We start from the raw sequence: 24,561 nt of genomic DNA, 5'->3' as shown, positions 1-24,561 counted from the left end.
GAAACCATCAAATTTTAGCTAGAAACTGTATTTTTGTCGATTTTTATTGAATTTGAACTATATTTCAACGTTTTTTGATGGTTCTGAGCCACCAAACACACTTAAAGCATGCAGAATCGACTCAGAATAGGAAAAGGAGACGTTTAGGTCAATTTTATGCATTCTGGCGTTCGTAGATACAAGAAAACTGTTAAAATTCTTCAGAAACGTCACTTTTGAAGTGTTTTCTTGTACTTTTAAGCCACTCAGATACCCTACGGGCTCGGAAAGTGCAACGAAACCATCAAATTTTAGCTAGAAACTGTATTTTTGTCGATTTTTATTGAATTTGAACTATATTTCAACGTTTTTTGATGGTTCTGAGCCACCAAACACACTTAAAGCATGCAGAATCGACTCAGAATAGGAAAAGGAGACGTTTAGGTCAATTTTATGCATTCTGGCGTTCGTAGATACAAGAAAACTGTTAAAATTCTTCAGAAACGTCACTTTTGAAGTGTTTTCTTGTACTTTTAAGCCACTCAGATACCCAACGGGCTCGGAAAGTGCAACGAAACTATCAAATTTTAGCTAGAAACTGTATTTTTGTCGATTCTTATTGAATTTGAACTATATTTCAACGTTTTTTGATGGTTCTGAGCCACCAAACACACTTAAAGCATGCAGAATCGACTCAGAATAGGAAAAGGAGACGTTTAGGTCAATTTTATGCATTCTGGCGTTCGTAGATACAAGAAAACTGTTAAAATTCTTCAGAAACGTCACTTTTGAAGTGTTTTCTTGTACTTTTAAGCCACTCAGATACCCTACGGACTCGGAAAGTGCAACGAAACCATCAAATTTTAGCTAGAAACTGTATTTTTGTCGATTTTTATTGAATTTGAACTATATTTCAAAGTTTTTTGATGGTTCTGAGCCACCAAACACACTTAAAGCATGCAGAATCGACTCAGAATAGGAAAAGGAGACGTTTAGGTCAATTTTATGCATTCTGGCGTTCGTAGATACAAGAAAACTGTTAAAATTCTTCAGAAACGTCACTTTTGAAGTGTTTTCTTGTACTTTTAAGCCACTCAGATACCTTACGGGCTCGGAAAGTGCAACGAAACCATCAAATTTTAGCTAGAAACTGTATTTTTGTCGATTTTTATTGAATTTGAACTATATTTCAACGTTTTTTGATGGTTCTGAGCCACCAAACACACTTAAAGCATGCAGAATCGACTCAGAATAGGAAAAGGAGACGTTTAGGTCAATTTTATGCATTCTGGCGTTCGTAGATACAAGAAAACTGTTAAAATTCTTCAGAAACGTCACTTTTGAAGTGTTTTCTTGTACTTTTAAGCCACTCAGATACCCTACGGGCTCGGAAAGTGCAACGAAACCATCAAATTTTAGCTAGAAACTGTATTTTTGTCGATTTTTATTGAATTTGAACTATATTTCAACGTTTTTTGATGGTTCTGAGCCACCAAACACACTTAAAGCATGCAGAATCGACTCAGAATAGGAAAAGGAGACGTTTAGGTCAATTTTGTGCATTCTGGCGTTCGTAGATACAAGAAAACTGTTAAAATTCTTCAGAAACGTCACTTTTGAAGTGTTTTCTTGTACTTTTAAGCCACTCAGATACCCTACGGGCTCGGAAAGTGCAACGAAACCATCAAATTTTAGCTAGAAACAGTATTTTTGTCGATTTTTATTGAATTTGAACTATATTTCAACGTTTTTTGATGGTTCTGAGCCACCAAACACACTTAAAGCATGCAGAATCGACTCAGAATAGGAAAAGGAGACGTTTAGGTCAATTTTATGCATTCTGGCGTTCGTAGATACAAGAAAACTGTTAAAATTCTTCAGAAACGTCACTTTTGAAGTGTTTTCTTGTACTTTTAAGCCACTCAGATACCCTACGGGCTCGGAAAGTGCAACGAAACCATCAAATTTTAGCTAGAAACTGTATTTTTGTCGATTTTTATTGAATTTGAACTATATTTCAACGTTTTTTGATGGTTCTGAGCCACCAAACACACGTAAAGCATGCAGAATCGACTCAGAATAGGAAAAGGAGACGTTTAGGTCAATTTTATGCATTCTGGCTTCGTAGATACAAGAAAACTGTTAAAATTCTTCAGAAACGTCACTTTTGAAGTGTTTTCTTGTACTTTTAAGCCACTCAGATACCCTACGGGCTCGGAAAGTGCAACGAAACCATCAAATTTTAGCTAGAAACTGTATTTTTGTCGATTTTTATTGAATTTGAACTATATTTCAACGTTTTTTGATGGTTCTGAGCCACCAAACACACTTAAAGCATGCAGAATCGACTCAGAATAGGAAAAGGAGACGTTTAGGTCAATTTTATGCATTCTGGCGTTCGTAGATACAAGAAAACTGTTAAAATTCTTCAGAAACGTCACTTTTGAAGTGTTTTCTTGTACTTTTAAGCCACTCAGATACCCTACGGGCTCGGAAAGTGCAACGAAACCATCAAATTTTAGCTAGAAACTGTATTTTTGTCGATTTTTATTGAATTTGAACTATATTTCAACGTTTTTTGATGGTTCTGAGCCACCAAACACACTTAAAGCATGCAGAATCGACTCAGAATAGGAAAAGGAGACGTTTAGGTCAATTTTATGCATTCTGGCGTTCGTAGATACAAGAAAACTGTTAAAATTCTTCAGAAACGTCACTTTTGAAGTGTTTTCTTGTACTTTTAAGCCACTCAGATACCCTACGGGCTCGGAAAGTGCAACGAAACCATCAAATTTTAGCTAGAAACTGTATTTTTGTCGATTTTTATTGAATTTGAACTATATTTCAACGTTTTTTGATGGTTCTGAGCCACCAAACACACTTAAAGCATGCAGAATCGACTCAGAATAGGAAAAGGAGACGTTTAGGTCAAATTTATGCATTCTGGCGTTCGTAGATACAAGAAAACTGTTAAAATTCTTCAGAAACGTCACTTTTGAAGTGTTTTCTTGTACTTTTAAGCCACTCAGATACCCTACGGGCTCGGAAAGTGCAACGAAACCATCAAATTTTAGCTAGAAACTGTATTTTTGTCGATTTTTATTGAATTTGAACTATATTTCAACGTTTTTTGATGGTTCTGAGCCACCAAACACACTTAAAGCATGCAGAATCGACTCAGAATAGGAAAAGGAGACGTTTAGGTCAATTTTATGCATTCTGGCGTTCGTAGATACTAGAAAACTGTTAAAATTCTTCAGAAACGTCACTTTTGAAGTGTTTTCTTGTACTTTTAAGCCACTCAGATACCCTACGGGCTCGGAAAGTGCAACGAAACCATCAAATTTTAGCTAGAAACTGTATTTTTGTCGATTTTTATTGAATTTGAACTATATTTCAACGTTTTTTGATGGTTCTGAGCCACCAAACACACTTAAAGCATGCAGAATCGACTCAGAATAGGAAAAGGAGACGTTTAGGTCAAATTTATGCATTCTGGCGTTCGTAGATACCAGAAAACTGTTAAAATTCTTCAGAAACGTCACTTTTGAAGTGTTTTCTTGTACTTTTAAGCCACTCAGATACCCTACGGGCTCGGAAAGTGCAACGAAACCATCAAATTTTAGCTAGAAACTGTATTTTTGTCGATTTTTATTGAATTTGAACTATATTTCAACGTTTTTTGATGGTTCTGAGCCACCAAACACACTTAAAGCATGCAGAATCGACTCAGAATAGAAAAAGGAGACGTTTAGGTCAATTTTATGCATTCTGGCGTTCGTAGATACAAGAAAACTGTTAAAATTCTTCAGAAACGTCACTTTTGAAGTGTTTTCTTGTACTTTTAAGCCACTCAGATACCCTACGGGCTCGGAAAGTGCAACGAAACCATCAAATTTTAGCTAGAAACTGTATTTTTGTCGATTTTTATTGAATTTGAACTATATTTCAACGTTTTTTGATGGTTCTGAGCCACCAAACACACTTAAAGCATGCAGAATCGACTCAGAATAGGAAAAGGAGACGTTTAGGTCAATTTTATGCATTCTGGCGTTCGTAGATACAAGAAAACTGTTAAAATTCTTCAGAAACGTCACTTTTGAAGTGTTTTCTTGTACTTTTAAGCCACTCAGATACCCTACGGGCTCGGAAAGTGCAACGAAACCATCAAATTTTAGCTAGAAACTGTATTTTTGTCGATTTTTATTGAATTTGAACTATATTTCAACGTTTTTTGATGGTTCTGAGCCACCAAACACACTTAAAGCATGCAGAATCGACTCAGAATAGGAAAAGGAGACGTTTAGGTCAATTTTATGCATTCTGGCGTTCGTAGATACAAGAAAACTGTTAAAATTCTTCAGAAACGTCATTTTTGAAGTGTTTTCTTGTACTTTTAAGCCACTCAGATACCCTACGGGCTCGGAAAGTGCAACGAAACCATCAAATTTTAGCTAGAAACTGTATTTTTGTCGATTTTTATTGAATTTGAACTATATTTCAACGTTTTTTGATGGTTCTGAGCCACCAAACACACTTAAAGCATGCAGAATCGACTCAGAATAGGAAAAGAGTAGTTATATAGTGGGGGTTCTAGACCAGGTCAAATGAGGTCAAACTGGTCCAGCTCCCCCATTACTTTTCATCGAGCGGTCATTGACCTTTCATTTGTTGTTGACCTTGTCGTTGCACGTGGCTGACCTTGCCAGCTGGTCCAGCTCCCCCATTACTTTTCATCGGGCGATCATTGACCTAGTCGTTGCTCGACCTTGGTCGTTTATTGCCCTCGTTCATCTCGAGATCTATCCCCTCTTTTCGTTTAGGTCGGGGAGGGATCTCGGACGCAATCTCGCATCCCCACTTCCGTTTTATACTTGTATAAAAGTCGATGGATTCGTCTGTAGGAATTAATTAGTTTTTTGAATTCAATTATTTAACACTTAGAAATGTCATCTTTCATTTCTACATTGAATAAAGAGTCTCACTTGCAAGCTTTTGTGAGTGCGAAAACTTTAGAAGAAAATAAAAAATTTTTAACAAAAAATTTTAGTAAACTGTCTACAAAGTACGGTGACAAGATATTTGTGGAACTTGAAGAGTCTAGAACGATACTTCCACAGAGATTTACCGAAAAATTCACCGACTCAGTGATCAGCGATCTGAACCAGAAGATCGTGAACGGCTTGAAATTGTACTTGGTAAATAGAGGTCCGATCGGTCGAACCATCAATATCGAATTTATCGAAGAATGAAGAAGGCATTGGTTCATGTGGAAAACAAATCAAGTGCAGTTAGACTGCTTCATCGTAGATTAGAATTACACTTAAAACGAATTAGTAATTTAAAAGAATCTATTAAAATGTATGAAATAAGGACTAAATTGAACAATCTTAAGCTGTAATAGAAATTATAATAAATATTATTTAATTCGTTCGGTGTATTATTTTCCCCAGTCTCATGTAAAAAATATTTGATTGCAAACCGTCATGAATAACAGACGTGTTTGTTTCGACAAAGTTCCGGTTATTTTCTTAATAAATGATAAAGAAAGCCGAATTAATACTTGGTTATACGATGTTAAAAGATTTCAAATGAATGTGGAACGTTTCGAATTGCAAATAAAGCCCTTAATCGAAAAAATGATGGAGAAGAAGCGAAAATTTAGAGAAACAATCGAAAAATTGGATTCAGAATTGAAAATTATTCAGCAAAGAAAATCAGTTAAATAACTGTGCACATTGCGGTTAAACCACTGCGTCCTAAATTAGATTTAAATTTAAAACTTATTAGTTTCTTAAAATGTATAAAGTACGAACTTGTTTGTGTAATCTTAAGTTGTAATTGAAATTATAATAAATATTGTTTATGTCGTTTGGTGTATTATTTTCCCCAGTCTCATATAAAATTATTTAATTGCGAATAACCGCAACGAATAAAAGCCGTGTTTGTTCCGACAAAATTCCGGTTATGTTCTTAATAAATAAATGTTCATCAGCATCTTTCCATCGATTTAAGTTTCTTTGCACTCGAAATCTCGTACGTTACGATCAGTTCAACGTAAAAATAATTATGCAAAACACGTCCGTGATTATTAGAATAAAATGTCGGAAGGCGAGTGTGTGTTGTTTAAAATTAAAAATTGCTTACCACATTGAAAACAGGCAATTAAATTATCCGTTGTCCCTCGAAAACATTCATATACACGCACACATCACAGAAGCCACCATTTAGTTCAACAAAACCACCTTTTTCCCAAATCTTTTCACGGTAAAATTCATAAACCGAAACACGCCGCCCGTCATTATTACAACACAGAATGAAATAACGCGATGCTGTTTCAGCAAATTCTTACGGAACTGGACGCTTTTGTCGCAATAGACAGGGACGTATTCGGAAATATTAAAAAAAAAGAATTATCGCTTGAGGGTGATAAAGGGCAGAAAGTTTGTTAAAAAAGTAAAAATGCATCCCTATAAACTAATGACACATTTGTGTAAAAATAAATGTGGGTTAGAGGTGCAATAATTGTTTAAATATAAAAAAAATGTTTTACTCGAAGACGGTAAGAGATACGAGGTTCGTGCAAAGAACAAAAAAGTTCCTAAAATACGAAACACATGCACCTGTGTCGATGGTTTTTAGTTTGAGTTTAGCATTTCGGAGAAAAGGGCAAAAGTTTGTGGTGACCAAACGGAATTAGTTAAAAATTTGTTTTTTGTGTCAAATTATTTTCGGATGAATAATCGATAGGTCCATATAATTAAATATGTGAAAATTTGAGTTTGGGGCGCAACAATTTTTGTCAAAAAAGGTTGTCAAAATTCGAAAAAAAGTTTTCCTTGAGCAGTAGGAAAGTAAATTAGAAGTTTTGGTGAAAAAAAAAATTTAAAAAATTCAAAGAATCCAAAGAAAAATTAAAACAAAAAAAATCTCAAAAAAAAAATCCAAATTTTGAAAAGTTTGTTTTTCCACAAAATCAAATGCATATTCATGAAGTACTATCTAATCGTGTGTAAAAATGATTATGACTCATAGGTGTATCTACCGTTTAAATAGAAAAAATTTTTGTTACTCGAAAATGGTAAGAGATAGGAGGTTCGTGTATAGAGCAAAAAAGATTGACGAAAACAAATAATATCGACAGCCGTCGACGGTTTTTCGCTAACTTTTGACATGACTGTGAAAAGGGCAAAAGTTTGTGGCGCCCAAACGGTAAAACTTAAAAAATATATTTTTGTACCAAAATATTTCTGAGTGAACAGTCTATAGGTACACTTAGCAAAATAAATATTTTTTGCTACCGTTTAGTAGTAATAACGAAAAAACGTCATAGTTCGTAAGCGGTAAGAGGTAGCATGTCGGCTCAGGGGAACGGGGAAAAGCTAAAAAAATTAAGCCATATGTTGAGCAAAAAAAATTTTCAAAAAAGTTGAAAATAAGGGAGAAAAGGGCAAAAGTTTCTAGTGTCCAAATGGTAAGAGATAGAATATCGGTTGTATACATCAAAACCTTCTTCTGGAACGAACGCATAAGTCTGCTCAAAAAAATCGATTCTGTCCACATCGACCTAGATACAGGAGCCATTTCTAGTTTTTTCGAGGTCGCTACGTAAAAATTTTTTCAGGTCGAAAAAAAGACCATCGAAAAAGGATTCGAATAAGCCCAACATGCAACACTTAAAAAAAAAAAAAAAAAAAAAAAAAAAAAAAAAGCGAAATAGGTTGTTCTTTATATGTATTGTTATATGACTACTACCATCACAACTAAATATACTAAGACATTAAAAAAAAAAAATTTCAAGTTAACCAAAGACGGCTTTTTGTTGAATTTTATATGAAAACAACAAAACATCATTAAAAAACGAAAATCAAAAACCTATAAACAATCATCAAAAATCACTGCTGTGGTGGTGGATCATGATGAGTCATATCGTGCAGCTGGACAAATAATTTAAAACATATTAAATAACTTATTGTTGTATTAAATCGTAGTACTGATGCTGTTAAATAAATATGTTAAAGGACATTAAATAAAACTATTAATAGTAACTAATTGTTTTATTGAATCATACATTTGTTTGAGTATTGTATTTACTAAAATAACTGAAACAAATTAATACTAAATAAAGTAACAGACAAAATACGATTGCAAAAATAATTGCTCCTACTGAAGTAAATATCCATATCCATGGTTTTGCCAAACAATATTCTGTAACATTTGCACCTGTAGAATTCTTGTATCCACTATAATCGTTAATGATGGTGTAATTCGGTGACTTGCATCGAGTGTTGTCTTTGAAGACTAATTCTAGCCGATATTGCAGTTGGTTCGAGGAAGATACAATTTTTGAATAAAACATACGTAGTTGTTCATGCCCATTTTTAATTTCTAACATTTTTCTAACAATACATTCTTTACTACTATCAATAGTTTGTAGATAGACATCAGTAACATTGCTATCAGTCAATAAATAAAAATCTTTCTGAATTAGAATGGTTGATAGAACAAGTGTGCAGTTTAAGCCGAACATTGTTTGGATGAAATGAATAGTTTGTTGTTGCGGAATTCTATATATATAGCAACAACCATCACCACCACCATTAACGAGCAGCCAGGTCCCAACATCCCACTATTACAGTCATTATCGTGAATATGACAAAAAATGAAGCAAACCATACACGATCGTTTCTTAAACAAAAATCAATGACTTCCTTTGAACTGCGACTGTTCTTAGTATTTTCTACTATTAACCAATTGGAAAATTGGTGATTTTCTTCTTCCGTTTTTATCTTGTAAGTCAAATGATTCTGCATTGTTATATTTTTCGCATAGAAGAGATGATAACTGGTTTCGATTAGATTGATCGGAGTCATTTTTTCCCAAAATTCTTTTTCGTACGTCTGAATATACAGCAGACTTATATTTGAAGTGGTGTAAATATACAAGTTGTTTTCAACAAGCACATTTAATAGTATTAACACATTGCTAGGCAGAAACATCTTAGACTTATCTTCTTGTACACAGACACAAATACTTAGTTGTGGTCGTTGATATTTGTAGGGAAGAAGTTTTTAGAGGTGGTAAATGATGGTGTGGTAAATGATGGTGGTGGGGTGATAGCGATAGAAATAACAAATTATTGTTTTCTTATATATTTGTTAAATGTCGCATGGTAGGCGTTTAAGGCTGTTCTATCTAAAAACAGGGATCTATCTAACTTTGGGACATAGGTCCCTGAGAATTCGTTGTCCCAGTTTTCCACTTGCGGTGGTGTTGGTGGTGGTTGGCTGAACCACTTTGATGGTGGTGGGGGTGGTGTAGATGGTCTTGGAAGTGCATTCTCCCAGAGTTTTCGCTCCCTTTTCCAGGCATCCCGGTGGCATTTGAAAATATGCTTTCTCAGCCTATTCTCTAAAAGCCTGTGGCTGACATCATAGGGGCAGATAACAAATTTCTCTACACAAAAAAAAAAAAAATTAACTACTACAAAAAAAAATATATATATAAGCTTACCCATTTCTGTCGTTAATTAATTTTTATGATATGTACTTACAGAACACTTATTAATCTGTTCTTTTGTGTGATCTTTAATTTATACACTATATTAATCCCCACCCCTACTTTTTTCCCTCCTTCAGTTGCTTTCCTCATGTTTCATTTTTCGCTGACTTGAATTTATTTTTTACGACCACGTTTTCAACTACGACTTGCAAGTTGTAACTTGCAAATTAATTCTCATATAAACAAGAAACTAGTCAACGGGAAATAGTAGTGTTTCTTTTTTTCTGCTGTGGTGAGCAAGTTTCACGACAAAAAATGAAATCACAAGAATCAGTGACGGCTATATGTAAAAACTCTCTTAAGCTAATTCATGAATACATAAGTAAAATCAAAACAATCGAAGAAACTAAACATTTTTTAGTTTATATCAATACCAGTATTAGAATAATTAGAAAAGCACTCAAATGTAAAATCCATCGAGAAAATATGTTGGAAAACGCAAATTCCTTAGAAACAAGTTTGGCGTATTTGAAATTTTATCGCCTAAAGCTTTTAAATAAGAAAAAACAATTATCTATAAAAACTGGTGAAGGCTATATTAAAACAGTCAAATTTAAACCGGTGACTAATGTAACATGGCAGGATGTCGAATCCTGTTTTCAACAACGAATTCGTACAGGATTTATAAGTAACCACCACATTAAAGATCCTCTTCAGTTTTTTCAACAATCTTTTAAATGCTTTATGTTTAGAATTAAAAAAGAACGGAAAAACTCAATGCTTAAGGTAAATGTAATTTTTTCCGCAAATTTTATTCAACCGCACTCTGGTGAAACAGACATTAAAACATTTTCAACAAAAAATCAGCACATTGATCAATACACAAATTTAAAGGAATGGTACGAAGAAAACGTCATTGATAAAATCATGAAAAAATTAGAGGAATTTGCAGAAAAGGATTCCGGTTGGGCGTTGTATGAAATTTTAGGATTGAAAATTAACATAAATAAATACGACCCAATTAAATTCGGCTATTCAACTTTTGTATCCACACCAGATTTTATAAAAAAAAAACATGCAATAATTAATGTACAAAATAATGATGAATATTGTTTTCTTTGGGCCATAGTTTCGGCTTTATTTCCTACCGATAAACATTCAGACCGAAAATCATCGTATCCTCATTTCAAAAATGTGTTGAAATATGATAATTTAGACTTTCCAATCACAATTAAAGACATTCAAAAATTTGAGGAACTCAACAATCTTGCCATTAATTTATACTGCATCGAGAAGAAAAAAATTTTACCTTGTCGTTTAAGCACTAGATTCTCAAATTCTTATAAAGCAATTAATTTGCTTATGCTACCCGCTGAAAGACAAATACAAAATACTAATAACAGTAATGATAACTTTGAAGATCAACAATTGCTCTATCATTTCAGTAGTTATATAGTGGGGGTTCTAGACCAGGTCAAATGAGGTCAAACTGGTCCAGCTCCCCCATTACTTTTCATCGAGCGGTCATTGACCTTTCATTTGTTGTCGAGCTTGTCGGTGCACGTGACTGACCTTGCCAGCTGGTCCAGCTCCCCCATTACTTTTCATCGGGCGATCATTGACCTAGTCGTTGCTCGACCTTGGTCGTTTATTGCCCTCGTTCATCTCGAGATCTATCCCCTCTTTTCGTTTAGGTCGGGGAGGGATCTCGGACGCAATCTCGCATCCCCACTTCCGTTTTATACTTGTATAAAAGTCGATGGATTCGTGTGTAAGAATTAATTAGTTTTTTGAATTCAATTATTTAACACTTAGAAATGTCATCTTTCATTTCTACCTTGAATAAAGAGTCTCACTTGCAAGCTTTTGTGAGTGCGAAAACTTTAGAAGAAAATAAAAAATTTTTAACAAAAAATTTTAGTAAACTGTCTACAAAGTACGGTGACAAGATATTTGTGCAACTTGAAGAGTCTAGAACGATACTTCCACAGAGATTTACCGAAAAATTCACCGACTCAGTGATCAGCGATCTGAACCAGAAGATCGTGAACGGCTTGAAATTGTACTTGGTAAATAGAGGTCCGATCGGTCGAACCATCAATATCGAATTTATCGAAGAATGAAGAAGGCATTGGTTCATGTGGAAAACAAATCAAGTGCAGTTAGACTGCTTCGTCGTAGATTAGAATTACATTTAAAACGAATTAGTTATTTAAAAGAAGCAATTAAAATGTATGAAATAAGAACTAAATTGAATAATCTTAAGCTGTAATAGAAATTATAATAAATATTATTTAATTCGTTCGGTGTATTATTTTCCCCAGTCTCATGTAAAAAATATTTGATTGCAAACTGTCATGAATAACAGACGTGTTTGTTTCGACAAAGTTCCGGTTATTTTCTTAATAAATGATAAAGAAAGCCGAATTAATACTTGGTTATACGATGTTAAAAGATTTCAAATGAATGTGGAACGTTTCGAATTGCAAATAAAGCCCTTAATCGAAAAAATGATGGAGAAGAAGCGAAAATTTAGAGAAACAATCGAAAAATTGGATTCAGAATTGAAAATTATTCAGCAAAGAAAATCAGTTAAATAACTGTGCACATTGCGGTTAAACCACTGCGTCGTAAATTAGATTTAAATTTAAAACTTATTAGTTTCTTAAAATGTATAAAATACGAACTAGTTTGTATAATCTTAAGCTGTAATTGAAATTATAATAAATATTGTTTATTTCGTTTGGTGTATTATTTTCCCCAGTCTCATCTAAAATTATTTAATTGGGAATAACAGCAACGAATAAAAGCCGTGTTTGCTCCGACAAAACTCCTGTTATTTTCTTAATAAATAAATGTTCATCAGCAACTTTCTGCCGATTTAAGCTTATTTGTCAGTGATTATTAGAATAAAATCTCAAATGTCAGAAGGCGAGTGTGTTGTTAAAAATTAAAAAAATTGTTACTTACGACATTGAAAACAGGCAATAAAATCATCCGTTCTCCCTCGAAAACATTCAAATACACGCACACTTCACAGAAGCCACCATTTAGTTCAACAAAACCACCTTTTTCCCAAATCTTTTCACGGTAAAATTCATAAACCGAAACACGCCGCCCGTCATTATTACAACACAGAATGAAATAACGCGATGCTGTTTCAGCAAATTCTTACGGAACTGGACGCTCTTATCTTCAATAGACAGGGACGTATTCGGAAATATTAAAAAAAAAGAATTATCGCTTGAGGGTGCCAAAGGGCAGAAAGTTTGTTAAAAAAATAAAAATGCATCCCTATAAACTAATGACACATTTGTGTAAAAATAAATGTGGGTTGGAGGTGCAATAATTGTTTAAATATAAAAAAAAAATGTTTTACTCGAAGACGGTAAGAGATACGAGGTTCGTGCAAAGAACAAAAAAGTTCCTAAAATACGAAACACATGCACCTGTGTCGACGGTTTTTAGTTTGAGTTTAGCATTTCGGAGAAAAGGGCAAAAGTTTGTGGTGACCAAACGGAATTAGTTAAAAATTTGTTTTTTGTGTCAAAATATTTTTGGATGAATAATCAATAGGTCCATGTAATTAAATATGTGAAAATTTGAGTTTGGGGCGCAACAATTTTTGTCAAAAAAGGTTGTCAAAATTCGAAAAAAAGTTTTCCTTGAGCAGTAGGAAAGTAAATTAGAAGTTTTGGTGAAAAAAAAAATTTAAAAAATTCAAAGAATCCAAAGAAAAATTAAAACAAAAAAAATCTCAAAAAAAAAATCCAAATTTTGAAAAGTTTGTTTTTCCACAAAATCAAATGCATATTCATGAAGTACTATCTAATCGTGTGTAAAAATGATTATGACTCATAGGTGTATCTACCGTTTAAATAGAAAAAATTTTTGTTACTCGAAAATGGTAAGAGATAGGAGGTTCGTGTATAGAGCAAAAAAGATTGACAAAAACAAATAATATCGACAGCCGTCGACGGTTTTTCGCTAACTTTTGACATGACTGTGAAAAGGGCAAAAGTTTGTGGCGCCCAAACGGTAAAACTTAAAAAATATATTTTTGTACCAAAATATTTCTGAGTGAACAGTCTATAGGTCCACTTAGCAAAATAAATATTTTTTGCTACCGTTTAGTAGTAATAACGAAAAAACGTCATAGTTCGTAAGCGGTAAGAGGTAGCATGTCGGCTCAGGGGAACGGGGAAATGCTAAAAAAATTAAGGCATATGTTGAACAAAAAAAATTTTGAAAAAAGTTGAAAATAAGGGAGAAAAGGGCAAAAGTTTCTAGTGTCCAAATGGTAAGAAATAGAATATCGGTTGCATACAGCAAAACCTTCTTCTGGAACGAACGCATAAGTTTGTTCAAAAAAATCGATTCTGTCCACGTCAACCTTGATACAGGAGCCATTTTTAGTTTTTTCGAGGTCGCTACGTAAAACTTTTTTCAGGTCGAAAAAAAGACCATCGAAAAAGGATTCGAATAAGCCCAACATGCAACACTTAAAAAAAAAAAAAAAAAAAAAAAAAAAGCGAAATAGGTTATTCTTTATATTTATTGTTATATGACTACTACCATCACAACTAAATATACTAAGACAGTAAAAAAAAAAATTCCAGTTAACCGAAAACCGCTTTTTGTTGAATTTTATATGAAAACAACAAAAGATCATTAAAAAAAAAAAAACGAAAACCTATAAACAGCCATCAAAAATCAATAAAAAAAAGAAAAACATCAAAAACAAATAAAAAACCAAAAAACTATCAAAAACCAACAAAAAACCATCAAAAAGCACTATTAAAAAAAAGATATATATATATATATATATTGATACTTCTACTACTTCTAAATTTGTATATGTTAGCCTATGCTGTGGTGGTGGATCATGATGAGTCATATCGTGCTGCTGGACAAATAATTTAAAACGTATTAAATAACTTGTTGTTGTATTAAATCGTAGTTGCTAAATCTTTCTGAATTAGTGAAACTCTTGCATTTTCGATAAGAGAAAAACAACTGAATCGTCAACTTGAAATAAAAATTAGAGAGGGAAAAAGAGTAAAAGAAGGGATTAATTTCGTATATAAATTCAAGACTATATGAAAGATGTGATTATAACTGATTAACTAGTATCAAGAGAATTAACCAATAGATATCTAGGGACATGGGTAAGGTTATATTTTTATTACAGTATGTAAATTTCATATATTTTTTTTTGTTTTGTTTAGAGGATTTTATAGTTTGCCCATACGATAGGAGCCATCGAATGCTAGAGGGGAGACTCCAGAGGCATATATTTAGGTGTCATAGGGAGGCTTGGGAAAGGGAGCGACAGCTCCGCGAAGCTGCACTTCCCAAAGCATCACCACCGATACCATCTCAACCATCAAAATGGTTCAATTCTGAACCCCCAAAAGTAACATCACTCGAAAATTGGGACGACGACGCCAGTGGGACGTACGTTCCATCGTTGAAGGATGACTTGATGCTCGACAAGACATCAATAAATTTTTATAACGCTGTGTTCGGCAAAAATAAACAAAAATAATTTTTTGTTTTTGTCTGTCTCTACTCGTTAATTTGTACCACCCTACCAGAACTTACCATCTCTACAAGCTACCTCTCTAAATACTAACAGCGATACCATTCCCAAGGAGAACATGGACTTTTGTTTAAGAAATGCTCGTGTATGGTTTGTCACAATATTCCTGATATTATCGATACATCGATCCCACTACAGTATAAACAAGAATTTGTCTTAAGAAACAAAAGCCGCTGCAAGTCACCTAATTACACCATTATTGACGATTATAGTGGTTCCAAAAATTTTAGCGAAAATGCTACAGGATATTGTTTGGCAAAACCATTGATTTGGATATATACTGCCCAACATGCAACACTTAAAAAAAAAAAAAAACAAGCGAAATAAAATACTTATATTATTTATTGATATATAAATATTACTATTACAATACAAGCACCACTATCACTACTAATTCTACTACTAAAACATTTCAACACTTTTAACGCTACTAACACTACTACTGACACTATGAGATTATATACATTTTATTTTTACATATAGTTTCTTTAATTTGTCGGATTTTTGAATACTTTTTTTCATTTCGTTTTCTGCACCCCGCAATTCACTTTGTTCTTCCACTAACTGTCTTTGGAGAGTTGCAATTTGATTTGCTAATTTTTTAATGTTTTTTTTGCACTTTTTTTGTTTTTGCACTAGTTCCCTTTGTCGCGTATTATGTCTGTCCTGCGCTGCCCTACACTTCCACTTAAAATTATACAATAATGTAGATGCATTGTCTTCGTCTTCGAATTCATCACCCGAATCATCAGGTGCAGCAGGATGAGGTGTATCAGGGGCAGGTGTTGGTTGAGACGTCGGTGGTGATGGTGATTTGCGGACCGGTTGTTGCTGCTCCTCCTGCTGCTGTTGCTGCTGCTCCTGCTCCTGCTCCTGCTGCTCTTGCTGCTCTCTCTGCCTCTGTTCGTCTTCCTCCGTAACTCCGTAAACATTACGAAGGAAAGACAAGCTTTTTCCGTGCGCCTCTAACCCCTCAAACAGTGAGGGCGTCATAGAGACGCACGGCTCCTCCAGCCCTGATATATCTAGCTGGGAAGGTGTCTGGGAGTCTTCCACAGCGGAAGTGGAGGCGTCCTCACTTTTTGTTTTTAGTTTTTCAATTTCTTCCTCAGGTAGATCTGCAAGTCTACGCAGTTTGGGCAAAGGCGGCTGAAAATAAAATAAATACTTATAAACATTTCTACATTTTATGAATATAAAAACATTTTTTTTTTTAAATTAATCAAAAATAAAAAACCTACCTGTATCACTACATCCTGGAGGATGTTAATTTTTGGTTTCTTGAGACTCAAGGAATACTTCATTTTTTTTTTTTTTTTTCAACAATTAGCACTTAACACTAACAGACACAGAATTAAGACAAACAATTACGAGTTCCTATGCAAAATATATAGGAAAAATAATGCAGAATATGCAGAAAATAAATGGCGAAGAAGGGTGAAATGTCAAATCAGCAGTTTTACATGTCCATATATGGTCATTTAAAGATTGATTGCAATGAAGTAGGAGGGTGAAATGTCAAATCAGCAGTTTTTTCATGTCCATATATGGTCATTTAATAATTTATTGCAATTCAGCAATTCTTCAAACTATTTCCGTGTGAATTGCAATTCAGCAATTTTTTGATATTTGGTATATAAAAGTAACTTTTGTAAGCATGTGAGTACAGTTCACACATCAGATATGTTCTCATTAAAAAACACAAGTTTCATTTCTCGCAATCTTGATATATCTTCACTGAATGAAGAAAAACGTCGTATCATTCAAACAGTTGAAAGTTTGTTACATCAAAAATTTCGGTCGTCCAGAACTTTCATGGCTGGGGGATGTGCAGCGTTTCTCTTAGGTCGGACGTCTTCTTATACAGACATCGATATTTACGTCGAAGCAGATGAAAATACACAAAAATGGGCTAAGGATAACTGCGCAGACAATCACATGTCTAAATATGACTATCTTTATCAGTCCAAGTGGCCCTGCTGCTATTTGAAGTTTGATGGATTTATATTTAATATTATTTTTGTTGAACCTCGTCTTCAATTTTCGTTGGAAGCCAGAATTCTATGTATCCTTAAATCGTTCGACTTAACCGCGTGCAAAGTGGCAATACACTTTTCAAGTGGAATAAATCCTGTTCTTGTAGAATGGAAATTAACTGACCTGAACTTCGATAATGTCAAGAAAAAGGATCGCATCATTAAGTATAAGAAAAGAATTGAGAAAAATGAAAAGGAACAACGATTCGATCCCAACAGTTTGTCTATGTTGGCCTATACCGTCGTGGTAGATCATGATGACTCATATCGTGCTGCTGGACAAATACTTTGAAAGATATTTATATAACTTAATATTGTTATGCTGAATCATTGTAGTGTTGATTCCGTTAGATAAATATGTAAGAGGATATTAAATAAAACTCACAAACGTAACTAATTGTTTTATTGAACCAATATGTTTATACATTTTCAAACATTTATTGAACTATTGCATTTGCTACAGTGAGTGAAACAAATTAGTACTAAATAAAGAAACACACACACGCACAATTATTTTTGTGTGTCTTGACATGTTTCCGTTTGCCGCCTTCGAAACGATGATATATTTTTTTTAATATTTTCTGAATACGTCTCTGGCAGCGTGCGAGATCCAATGCATCGCAAGCTTTTTCGCTCTCCGTCATCTAACACCTTATTGTAATAATTTCGAAGGAATGCGGACATGTTTACGTTATTGTGGATTAATTCTGGGCGTAATTCAACGATTTCGAAACGAAATTGATATATGGCAACGATTTCATTATTTTGTACATTAATTACTGCATGTTTTTTTTTTATATATATATATATAAAATCTGGTGTGGATACAAAAGTTGAATATCCGAATTTAATTGGGTCGTATTTATTTATGTTAATTTTCAATCCCAAAATTTCATACAACGCCCAACCGGAATCCTTTTCTGCAAATTTCTCTAATTTTTTCATGATTTTATCAATGACGTTTTCTTCGTACCATTCTTTTAAATTTGTGTTTTGATCAATGTGTTATTTTTTGTTGAAAATGTTTTAATGTCTGTTTCACTAGAGTGCGGTTGAATAAAATTTGCCGAAAAAATTACATTTACCTTAAGCATTGAGTTTTTCACTTCTTTTTTAATTCTAAACATAAAGCATTTAAAAGATTGTTGAAAAAAAAACTGAAGAGGATCTTTAACATGGTGGTTACTTATAAATCCTGTACGAATTCGTTGTTGAAAGCAGGATTCGACATCTTGCCATGTTACATTAGTCACCGATTTAAATTTGTTGGTTTTAATATAGCCTTCACCAGTTTTTATAGATAATAATTGTTTTTTCTTATTTAAAAGCTTTAGGTGATAAAATTTCAAATACGTCAAGCTTGTTCCTAAGGAATTTGCGTTTTCCAATATATTTTCTCAGGGGATTTTACATTTGAGTGCTTTTCTAATTATTATTATACTGTTATAACTAAAAAAATGTTTAGTTTCTTTGATTGTTTTGATTTTACTTAAGTATTCATGAATTAGCTTAAGAGAGTTTTTACATATAACCCTCACTGATTCTTGTGATTTCATTTTTTGTCGTGAAACTTGCTCACCACAGCAGAAAAAAAAAAAAAGAACACTACTATGACCCGTTGACTAGTTTTTTGTTTATATGTGAATTAATGAATGATTCACATAGATTTGATACTTCTGACTATGATTTATATAATATTTATGATATAGAACTTAAAAATAAGAAAGATGAAAATAACGGTAAGATTATGCTAGAATTTGTGGGTCTCAGATCTAAAATGTACGCATCTAGAACTGCAAGTTATGATTTCAATAAAAAATTAGTTAAGAAATCCAAAGGTAGTACAAAAGCATCACTTAAAACAATAACGTTTGAAAATTACAAAGATTGTTTATTTAATAATCGAAGTTACGAAAAATCCCAAAGACTCATCAAGTCCAAACATCATACTGTTTACACAGTAAAACAAGAAAAAGTAGTTCTCAGCCCCAATGATGACAAAAGAATTGTCATAAGATTCGCAACGGATACGAAACCTTGGGGATATCATATTTCGCACGTAATTTAAAAAAAGTGGGAATTGTCATATATAAGCAATTAAATTTCACTGATGTTGGTTATTTTATGATTACAACAATGTCTGACTTGAGACAATTTGTTGATTTACAAGCATTTTGTGCATCCGAAAGCGTGTACAAAACATATCTTAAAGCCGCTGCGAGTGATCGAACGAAATTAAATTTATTCCTTCATCTCATCGATAAAAAAGATTTTATTGTACCGGACGAAGTGTTTAAATGGATTGCCGAAAGTGAAAGTGACTTTTATACACTTGACATTTGTATTCTGCTACAAAGAAAGCAATGTGTCGATGGTTACATTGATGCATTTCTACGTGTATGCGAAAGAGACCAAATTGAAAATTTAAATTATGCTGCTTTGGAGTTTTTGATGACCACCAACTATTTGGACAATACTCTAACGTATAAATGTTTTATTTATAAATTATTGAGTGATAATCGCTGGCAGAATCTTGGAGATATATTCTATCCTGTTGAGAATATCCGGAAAAATTATCGAAGGATCGACCAGTGCGTGGATGAATTTATGTGTCGGGCTGCGTATTTGGCAAACCATAAAGCGCTCAGTACTTTCTATGAGTCTTTAGAAATAATAAATTACGATTCTTTCGCATTTCAACCTTCTCAAAATCAGGAGCACCGAAGAATTTTCAACTGGATCAAAAAGAACATTGTCAAAGGAGAAGCCAATCCTGAAATACCATTAGGATGGACAGAGGGACCGGATTCAACAAAATGGCCCTCGATTAAGTTAGATGATTATAAGAAAACTTTACATGTAATTTCTGGTAACCATGAATAAAATACACAAAAATGGGTTATATGTAGTTTTATTTACCCCCAAACATAATACAATAACAGATGAAATTATTTACATCACTCTGACGACATCTTGTGCAGGGATGTATTTTTCATTTCATCCTTATCGAAGTTCGCTGGTTTGTTTGGATAAGAACGATGTCTGGAATTCTTTAAACATATCATAGACAATTGCATACCGATTATTTGTGAAATCAACATTCATGTTTTTGTAGGGATACATGGTATCATTAAGGTACAATTTTACATCTCTCAGATTACAATGATCATATTGACTGTAGTTTTTCTTCAATTGATTTTTTCTTCCCTGTTGTAATGCAAAAATTATGTACTGTGATTTTTTTAAGAAAGCCTTAACAAAAATGGAAGGAAAAAAGCAAGGGTGGGGATTAATATGGTGTATAAATTAAAGATCACACACACACAAGAACGAATTAATAAGTTTCTTGCAAGTACATAAGTTAATACTTAACAGCAGAAATGGGTAAGCTTATACATTTTTGTTGTAGTATGTAAAGTTTTAAAAACTTTTTTTTTTTCTGTGTAGAAAAATTTATCATTTGTCCTTATGATCCTAGCCACAGGCTGTTAGAGAAGAGGTTGAGAAAACATATTTTCAACTGTCATCGGGATGCCTGGGAGAGGGAGCGAAAACTCTGGGAGGCTGAACTTCCCCTATGGATATTTACTTCGATAGGAGCAATTATTTTTGTAATCGTATTTTGTGTGTTCCTTTATTTAGGATTAATTTGTTTCAGTTATTTTAGCAAATAAAATACTCCAACAAATGTATGATTCAATAAAACAATTAGCTACTTTTGATTGTTTTATTTAATATCCTTCACCATGTTAATCTACAACAAATGTATGATTCGATAAAACAACTAGCTACTAGATTGTTTTATTTAATATACTTACTTCAACATGTTAATCTAAGAGCATCAACGCTACAATTCAATACAATATACTCCACGGGTCATAGTAGTGTTCTTTTTTTTTTTTTTCTGCTGTGGTGAGCAAGTTTCACGACAAAAAATGAAATCACAAGAATCAGTGAGGGTTATATGTAAAAACTCTCTTAAGCTAATTCATGAATACTTAAGTAAAATCAAAACAATCAAAGAAACTAAACATTTTTTTAGTTATAACAGTATAATAATAATTAGAAAAGCACTCAAATGTAAAATCCCCTGAGAAAATATATTGGAAAACGCAAATTCCTTAGGAACAAGCTTGACGTATTTGAAATTTTATCACCTAAAGCTTTTAAATAAGAAAAAACAATTATTATCTATAAAAACTGGTGAAGGCTATATTAAAACCAACAAATTTAAATCGGTGACTAATGTAACATGGCAAGATGTCGAATCCTGCTTTCAACAACGAATTCGTACAGGATTTATAAGTAACCACCATGTTAAAGATCCTCTTCAGTTTTTTTTTCAACAATCTTTTAAATGCTTTATGTTTAGAATTAAAAAAGAAGTGAAAAACTCAATGCTTAAGGTAAATGTAATTTTTTCGGCAAATTTTATTCAACCGCACTCTAGTGAAACAGACATTAAAACATTTTCAACAAAAAATAACACATTGATCAAAACACAAATTTAAAAGAATGGTACGAAGAAAACGTCATTGATAAAATCATGAAAAAATTAGAGAAATTTGCAGAAAAGGATTCCGGTTGGGCGTTGTATGAAATTTTGGGATTGAAAATTAACATAAATAAATACGACCCAATTAAATTCGGATATTCAACTTTTGTATCCACACCAGATTTTATATATATATATATAAAAAAAAAACATGCAGTAATTAATGTACAAAATAATGAAATCGTTGCCATATATCAATTTCGTTTCGAAATCGTTGAATTACGCCCAGAATTAATCCACAATAACGTAAACATGTCCGCATTCCTTCGAAATTATTACAATAAGGTGTTAGATGACGGAGAGCGAAAAAGCTTGCGATGCATTGGATCTCGCACGCTGCCAGAGACGTATTCAGAAAATATTAAAAAAAATATATCATCGTTTCGAAGGCGGCAAACGGAAACATGTCAAGACACACAAAAATAATTGTGCGTGTGTGTGTTTCTTTATTTAGTACTAATTTGTTTCACTCACTGTAGCAAATGCAATAGTTCAATAAATGTTTGAAAATGTATAAACATATTGGTTCAATAAAACAATTAGTTACGTTTGTGAGTTTTATTTAATATCCTCTTACATATTTATCTAACGGAATCAACACTACAATGATTCAGCATAACAATATTAAGTTATATAAATATCTTTCAAAGTATTTGTCCAGCAGCACGATATGAGTCATCATGATCTACCACGACGGTATAGGCCAACATAGACAAACTGTTGGGATCGAATCGTTGTTCCTTTTCATTTTTCTCAATTCTTTTCTTATACTTAATGATGCGATCCTTTTTCTTGACATTATCGAAGTTCAGGTCAGTTAATTTCCATTCTACAAGAACAGGATTTATTCCACTTGAAAAGTGTATTGCCACTTTGCACGCGGTTAAGTCGAACGATTTAAGGATACATAGAATTCTGGCTTCCAACGAAAATTGAAGACGAGGTTCAACAAAAATAATATTAAATATAAATCCATCAAACTTCAAATAGCAGCAGGGCCACTTGGACTGATAAAGATAGTCATATTTAGACATGTGATTGTCTGCGCAGTTATCCTTAGCCCATTTTTGTGTATTTTCATCTGCTTCGACGTAAATATCGATGTCTGTATAAGAAGACGTCCGACCTAAGAGAAACGCTGCACATCCCCCAGCCATGAAAGTTCTGGACGACCGAAATTTTTTGATGTAACAAACTTTCAACTGTTTGAATGATACGACGTTTTTCTTCATTCAGTGAAGATATATCAAGATTGCGAGAAATGAAACTTGTGTTTTTTAATGAGAACATATCTGATGTGTGAACTGTACTCACATGCTTACAAAAGTTACTTTTATATACCAAATATCAAAAAATTGCTGAATTGCAATTCACACGGAAATAGTTTGAAGAATTGCTGAATTGCAATAAATTATTAAATGACCATATATGGACATGAAAAAACTGCTGATTTGACATTTCACCCTCCTACTTCATTGCAATCAATCTTTAAATGACCATATATGGACATGTAAAACTGCTGATTTGACATTTCACCCTTCTTCGCCATTTATTTTCTGCATATTCTGCATTATTTTTCCTATATATTTTGCATAGGAACTCGTAATTGTTTGTCTTAATTCTGTGTCTGTTAGTGTTAAGTGCTAATTGTTGAAAAAAAAAAAAAAAAATGAAGTATTCCTTGAGTCTCAAGAAACCAAAAATTAACATCCTCCAGGATGTAGTGATACAGGTAGGTTTTTTATTTTTGATTAATTTAAAAAAAAAAATGTTTTTATATTCATAAAATGTAGAAATGTTTATAAGTATTTATTTTATTTTCAGCCGCCTTTGCCCAAACTGCGTAGACTTGCAGATCTACCTGAGGAAGAAATTGAAAAACTAAAAACAAAAAGTGAGGACGCCTCCACTTCCGCTGTGGAAGACTCCCAGACACCTTCCCAGCTAGATATATCAGGGCTGGAGGAGCCGTGCGTCTCTATGACGCCCTCACTGTTTGAGGGGTTAGAGGCGCACGGAAAAAGCTTGTCTTTCCTTCGTAATGTTTACGGAGTTACGGAGGAAGACGAACAGAGGCAGAGAGAGCAGCAAGAGCAGCAGGAGCAGGAGCAGGAGCAGCAGCAACAGCAGCAGGAGGAGCAGCAACAACCGGTCCGCAAATCACCATCACCACCGACGTCTCAACCAACACCTGCCCCTGATACACCTCATCCTGCTGCACCTGATGATTCGGGTGATGAATTCGAAGACGAAGACAATGCATCTACATTATTGTATAATTTTAAGTGGAAGTGTAGGGCAGCGCAGGACAGACATAATACGCGACAAAGGGAACTAGTGCAAAAACAAAAAAAGTGCAAAAAAAACATTAAAAAATTAGCAAATCAAATTGCAACTCTCCAAAGACAGTTAGTGGAAGAACAAAGTGAATTGCGGGGTGCAGAAAACGAAATGAAAAAAAGTATTCAAAAATCCGACAAATTAAAGAAACTATATGTAAAAATAAAATGTATATAATCTCATAGTGTCAGTAGTAGTGTTAGTAGCGTTAAAAGTGTTGAAATGTTTTAGTAGTAGAATTAGTAGTGATAGTGGTGCTTGTATTGTAATAGTAATATTTATATATCAATAAATAATATAAGTATTTTATTTCGCTTGTTTTTTTTTTTTTTTAAGTGTTGCATGTTGGGCAGTATATATCCAAATCAATGGTTTTGCCAAACAATATCCTGTAGCATTTTCGCTAAAATTTTTGGAACCACTATAATCGTCAATAATGGTGTAATTAGGTGACTTGCAGCGGCTTTTGTTTCTTAAGACAAATTCTTGTTTATACTGTAGTGGGATCGATGTATCGATAATATCAGGAATATTGTGACAAACCATAC

General features: G+C 33.3%; 2 protein-coding genes across 2 annotated transcripts; one reads left to right on the top strand and one right to left on the bottom strand.

The window, feature by feature from the left end:
- Nucleotides 1–15,194: 15,194 nt before the first annotated feature.
- On the bottom strand, nucleotides 15,195–16,386 carry LOC135122386 (ras guanine nucleotide exchange factor P-like). The gene is made up of 3 exons (XM_064046563.1): nucleotides 16,324–16,386; nucleotides 15,783–16,231; nucleotides 15,195–15,255 (listed from the first exon to the last, which is right to left on the bottom strand). The coding sequence occupies exons 1-3, from the start codon at nucleotides 16,384–16,386 to the stop codon at nucleotides 15,195–15,197; spliced, it is 573 nt and encodes a 190-aa protein (XP_063902633.1).
- Nucleotides 16,387–23,342: 6,956 nt separating this feature from the next.
- Nucleotides 23,343–23,946, top strand: LOC135122387 (putative uncharacterized protein DDB_G0294196; the record flags this gene model as incomplete). The annotated part of the gene is made up of 2 exons (XM_064046564.1): nucleotides 23,343–23,405; nucleotides 23,498–23,946. Coding segments are annotated over exons 1-2 (512 nt in total), but the record flags the coding sequence as incomplete, so codon positions are not given.
- Between the last annotated feature and the right edge of the window lie 615 nt (nucleotides 23,947–24,561).

Source organism: Zophobas morio, unplaced genomic scaffold (genome assembly GCF_036711695.1).
Source record: "Zophobas morio isolate AGI-343-1 ecotype UQ-CSIRO unplaced genomic scaffold, CSIRO_AGI_Zmor_V1 ptg001166l, whole genome shotgun sequence".
Taxonomy (NCBI): Eukaryota; Metazoa; Arthropoda; class Insecta; order Coleoptera; family Tenebrionidae; genus Zophobas; species Zophobas morio.
This window is presented reverse-complemented; position numbering and strand designations above follow the sequence as displayed.